Source organism: Centruroides sculpturatus, unplaced genomic scaffold (assembly GCF_000671375.1).
Source record: "Centruroides sculpturatus isolate CEXI.00-Female unplaced genomic scaffold, Cexi_2.0 scaffold427, whole genome shotgun sequence".
Taxonomy (NCBI): Eukaryota; Metazoa; Arthropoda; class Arachnida; order Scorpiones; family Buthidae; genus Centruroides; species Centruroides sculpturatus.
In genome coordinates, this window is record NW_019384635.1 from 560,260 (window position 1) to 566,369 (window position 6,110).

General features: G+C 35.0%; 1 protein-coding gene across 1 annotated transcript in view; it reads left to right on the top strand.

Moving 5' to 3' along the window:
- Window positions 1-6,110, top strand: part of LOC111625853 (voltage-dependent calcium channel type A subunit alpha-1-like) — a 30,254-nt gene that overhangs the window by 19,011 nt on the left and 5,133 nt on the right. The window contains exon 3 of the mRNA XM_023369093.1: window positions 4,516-4,726. Coding sequence (XP_023224861.1) covers window positions 4,516-4,726 — 211 coding nt within the window. The remainder of the gene's footprint in view (window positions 1-4,515; window positions 4,727-6,110) is intronic.

Genomic DNA, 6,110 nt, shown 5'->3' on the forward strand with positions numbered 1-6,110 from the left:
CAAAATTCCGATGCCGAGGGCCAAGGCTAATGCCAAATTCGTACTGCATTGAATAGACTAGTGACTAGTATAATGTTATTTGTTTAATTATTGTACGATATAACAAATAAAGTATCTAATTATTCTTAATATAATGTTTTACTATATCGCCCAGAAAATTGTTTTTTGCCCCCAAAATATAAATTGTTACTAATCGCCCCTCAACATGGAAAAACGCCCACATGGGGGCGATATCGCCCCCGTTGAGAAACACTGCCCTAGACCATCACTGACGCACAATTGACTGATTGCCCCTGGATGTCGGCTTCTTACAGAAACGTAGCTTCCTTATCGTCAAATGTCACGGCATGCCACTGGTATAGTGTACTGTACATTTGTTATATATTACATATTAACATAAAAATATTAATCACATAAAAACTGTGGTGTTTGTTAATATCAGGAAAAAATTTAGAATAAGACATTAAACAGAATGTTTGTTTCTTTTTTTATATAACAAAAATTCAAATTTGGAAATTTAATTAATAGCAATTTTAGTTAGGATGAAATAGTTACACAGTAAAATAATTAAGACGGTGCCCTTTTTGTGTCTTGATCAGCTCTATTTGTGAAAATAATTTCTTCCCTTTGATACCATCATATTGCTTTAGTGTACCTTCCTCATGTAAACAGACTACATTACTAACTATAATTTCGATTTTATACTTTTATCTGTAATAGCTAGCAAGACATTTCTGATAGATGATTTTTGCTGTTAAATATGTTTATAGCAGTGTTATTTTTAGAGATAAACATATTTACTGTATTGAAAGCAACTTTTTACTATTAACATTTTCAAAAAGTCTTTTTAAAATAAAGATTAAACTGTACCTATTGCTCTTCCTCTGCGGCTACTTTGGTAATTAACTATATCTACCACATCACTAACAGCATCAGAAAAGCCTATATCATAACCTCTTCGAGGTGAAGGAGATCTTCTGCGCATTCTCATACCACTTGGAGATGGAGATGGAGATCGAGAACGTGAACGTGGCCCTCTATCGTATCCATAATCGTCGGGCCTTAAATGACCATCTTCGCCCTAAAAAATTTCGTAGTAATTAAATTTTCTATAACTTTATTATAACAATTAGTTAATCTGTGTGAAATTTTTAATATGAAAATTAAAAAAATAATTTAATATTGAAACAAAAAATTTTTTTAATCAAACAAAATATAAAGGAGAAACCATATATTACCTTTATTCTTTATAAATTAGATGAATTAAAGTCTCTGACATAAAAACATAATTTCAGACATTTGTGGATATTATTTAAAATAATGACAGTTAAATTTTTTAAATTAAATTTTGTGCATTTTTAAAACTTTTTAAAAGCTATTACGTACGTAAATTAAGATCTATTGTATGTAAATATTAAAAAAACCTTTGAAATGACATTTTTATCTCAGAACTGTAGTAATGTATGTGATGATTTCTAATTTTTATCGGATAAAAATTATCTATTTGGAACTACAATATTAATTATTACCTATGTAATGAAAAATACTTCAGCTATTTATTTGCCCAGGATTATATTTTTAAAATTTAGAAACAGCATATTCACATTTTCATGACAAAATAGAAAAAGGAAATAGTATATTAAAAAATCTTATATATGTATTTAAAACAATAATATCTGATGAGACTACGAGGGCTGTTCAAAAAGTATCGGACCTTTGGTCAGCAAAAATACATTTATTGATTTTGAGGTACAAAACCCTAATCCCCTTCAAAGTAGTCTCCTTGGTAGTGTATACACTTCTCCCAGAGTTCCTGCCATTGCTGGAAAAACTGCTGGAACGCATCTTTTGGAATGGCCATCAGCCAGTCCGTCGCATTCTGCACGATGTCTTCTCTTGACTAAAATTGGGTTCCTTTTAGCGGCTTTTTCAGCTTGGGAAATAGTCAAAAGTCACACGGAGCCATGTGGGGAGAGTACGGAGCATGATGAACCACAGGAGTGTTGTGTTTGGTGAAGAAAGCCAGAATCAGATGCGCAGAATGGGCGGATGCGTTATCATGATGGAGCTGCCAAGTTTTGTTCGACCACAGATCCTGTCGTTTGTGTTGTACAGCATCGGAAAGATGACGAAGGACCTCCTGGTAGTACTCCTTTGCGAAGGTTTGGCCTTGTGGTGCGTGCTCATGATACACCACCCCACGAGAGTCGAAAAAACTGTCAACACGACCTTGATATTTCTGCGGACCTGCTGCGCTTTTTTTGGCCTCGAGGATCGTCCCCAAAAGCCTGCTGAATCTTGCAAATGGTTTATGCTTGGGTATCGCCAAGGTTTTTGGCAAAATTTGATGTAATATCGCTGCTCACGTTGTTCAGTCATTTTCCAACTTAGTGGAATCCGACGAGAGCTCACTACATATCCTCACTCATAGGCCGACTGCCAACGACTGACGCTTCCTGCAGGCAGGAAAAAATTCAGGGCTGTGCTTGACTCTCCCCTCCACAACTCCACCGAAAGAGGCCTCGTATTTACTTGTAAGCATGAAGGACTAAGAATATCTTTGGCATTTTGAGTATATTTTGTTATTAATTTTAGTTCAGAAAATAATTTAAAATTTAATCTATATGATATTTCTAATGCTACATATAAGTAAAAACAGGCTAAGTTTGCATTAAAAAGAATGTTTTATTGAAAGCATATGTTGGATAAAGCAGGGGTGCACAACCTGCGGCCCGCGGGCCACATACCTGGGGATTTGGCCTGTACTGTCCGCGGGCCGCATAAACATTGATAGGGGGCCCCCTATCAATGTTTATGCGGCCCGCGGACAGTACAGGCCAAAGGCCCAGGTATGTGGCCCGCGGGCCGCAGGTTGTGCACCCCTGCTTTATCCAACATATGCTTTCAATAAAACATTCTTTTTAATGCAAACTTAGCCTGTTTTTACTTATATGTAGCATTAGAAATATCATATAGATTAAATTTTAAATTATTTTCTGAACTAAAATTAATAACAAAATATACTCAAAATGCCAAAGATATTCTTAGTCCTTCATGCTTACAAGTAAATACGAGGCCTCTTTCGGTGGAGTTGTGGAGGGGAGAGTCAAGCACAGCCCTGAATTTTTTCCTGCCTGCAGGAAGCGTCAGTCGTTGGCAGTCGGCCTATGAGTGAGGATATGTAGTGAGCTCTCGTCGGATTCCACTAAGTTGGAAAATGACTGAACAACGTGAGCAGCGATATTACATCAAATTTTGCCAAAAACCTTGGCGATACCCAAGCATAAACCATTTGCAAGATTCAGCAGGCTTTTGGGGACGATCCTCGAGGCCAAAAAAAGCGCAGCAGGTCCGCAGAAATATCAAGGTCGTGTTGACAGTTTTTTCGACTCTCGTGGGGTGGTGTATCATGAGCACGCACCACAAGGCCAAACCTTCGCAAAGGAGTACTACCAGGAGGTCCTTCGTCATCTTTCCGATGCTGTACAACACAAACGACAGGATCTGTGGTCGAACAAAACTTGGCAGCTCCATCATGATAACGCATCCGCCCATTCTGCGCATCTGATTCTGGCTTTCTTCACCAAACACAACACTCCTGTGGTTCATCATGCTCCGTACTCTCCCCACATGGCTCCGTGTGACTTTTGACTATTTCCCAAGCTGAAAAAGCCGCTAAAAGGAACCCAATTTTAGTCAAGAGAAGACATCGTGCAGAATGCGACGGACTGGCTGATGGCCATTCCAAAAGATGCGTTCCAGCAGTTTTTCCAGCAATGGCAGGAACTCTGGGAGAAGTGTATACACTACCAAGGAGACTACTTTGAAGGGGATTAGGGTTTTGTACCTCAAAATCAATAAATGTATTTTTGCTGACCAAAGGTCCGATACTTTTTGAACAGCCCTCGTAGTCTCATCAGATATTATTGTTTTAAATACATATATAAGATTTTTTAATATACTATTTCCTTTTTCTATTTTGTCATGAAAATGTGAATATGCTGTTTCTAAATTTTAAAAATATAATCCTGGGCAAATAAATAGCTGAAGTATTTTTCATTACATAGGTAATAATTAATATTGTAGTTCCAAATAGATAATTTTTATCCGATAAAAATTAGAAATCATCACATACATTACTACAGTTCTGAGATAAAAATGTCATTTCAAAGGTTTTTTTAATATTTACATACAATAGATCTTAATTTACGTACGTAATAGCTTTTAAAAAGTTTTAAAAATGCACAAAATTTAATTTAAAAAATTTAACTGTCATTATTTTAAATAATATCCACAAATGTCTGAAATTATGTTTTTATGTCAGAGACTTTAATTCATCTAATTTATAAAGAATAAAGGTAATATATGGTTTCTCCTTTATATTTTGTTTGATTAAAAAAATTTTTTGTTTCAATATTAAATTATTTTTTTAATTTTCATATTAAAAATTTCACACAGATTAACTAATTGTTATAATAAAGTTATAGAAAATTTAATTACTACGAAATTTTTTAGGGCGAAGATGGTCATTTAAGGCCCGACGATTATGGATACGATAGAGGGCCACGTTCACGTTCTCGATCTCCATCTCCATCTCCAAGTGGTATGAGAATGCGCAGAAGATCTCCTTCACCTCGAAGAGGTTATGATATAGGCTTTTCTGATGCTGTTAGTGATGTGGTAGATATAGTTAATTACCAAAGTAGCCGCAGAGGAAGAGCAATAGGTACAGTTTAATCTTTATTTTAAAAAGACTTTTTGAAAATGTTAATAGTAAAAAGTTGCTTTCAATACAGTAAATATGTTTATCTCTAAAAATAACACTGCTATAAACATATTTAACAGCAAAAATCATCTATCAGAAATGTCTTGCTAGCTATTACAGATAAAAGTATAAAATCGAAATTATAGTTAGTAATGTAGTCTGTTTACATGAGGAAGGTACACTAAAGCAATATGATGGTATCAAAGGGAAGAAATTATTTTCACAAATAGAGCTGATCAAGACACAAAAAGGGCACCGTCTTAATTATTTTACTGTGTAACTATTTCATCCTAACTAAAATTGCTATTAATTAAATTTCCAAATTTGAATTTTTGTTATATAAAAAAAGAAACAAACATTCTGTTTAATGTCTTATTCTAAATTTTTTCCTGATATTAACAAACACCACAGTTTTTATGTGATTAATATTTTTATGTTAATATGTAATATATAACAAATGTACAGTACACTATACCAGTGGCATGCCGTGACATTTGACGATAAGGAAGCTACGTTTCTGTAAGAAGCCGACATCCAGGGGCAATCAGTCAATTGTGCGTCAGTGATGGTCTAGGGCAGTGTTTCTCAACGGGGGCGATATCGCCCCCATGTGGGCGTTTTTCCATGTTGAGGGGCGATTAGTAACAATTTATATTTTGGGGGCAAAAAACAATTTTCTGGGCGATATAGTAAAACATTATATTAAGAATAATTAGATACTTTATTTGTTATATCGTACAATAATTAAACAAATAACATTATACTAGTCACTAGTCTATTCAATGCAGTACGAATTTGGCATTAGCCTTGGCCCTCGACATCAGAATTTTGAAGTGAAGGGGGCGATACTAGTAACGGTTTTATTGAAGGGGGCGATACTATGTTGAAGGGGGCAATGGTTCCCAATTAGTTTTTCCTGCATACCACTTCAAGAAAGAGCTCAAACTCGTGTACCCCTTATAGCAGAAATTCATATTAATCCACACTATTATTATAAATTCGAATGTAATTCTGTCTGTCACCTTTTCACGTCTAAACCACTGAACAGGTTTTAATAAAATTTGGCACAGAGATAGCTTACATGTTGGAGATGGACATGGGCTACATTTTACTGCGAGAAAATATCTTACTCCCACGAGAAAATTCGATATAATGTAAGCGAAGCTGTGGGTAGACAGCTAGTGATAATAAATGTAAAAAAAAACTTATTCTATTTACCTTTAAAATACAATTCTAATAATAATGAAAATAACATAAGGTTATTTAATTTTAATGTGACAAATGTGCACGATTTTCTTTGCACAACTTTGTAAAATCTGGTTGCTTTTTGGTCAGCTTCAGTCTC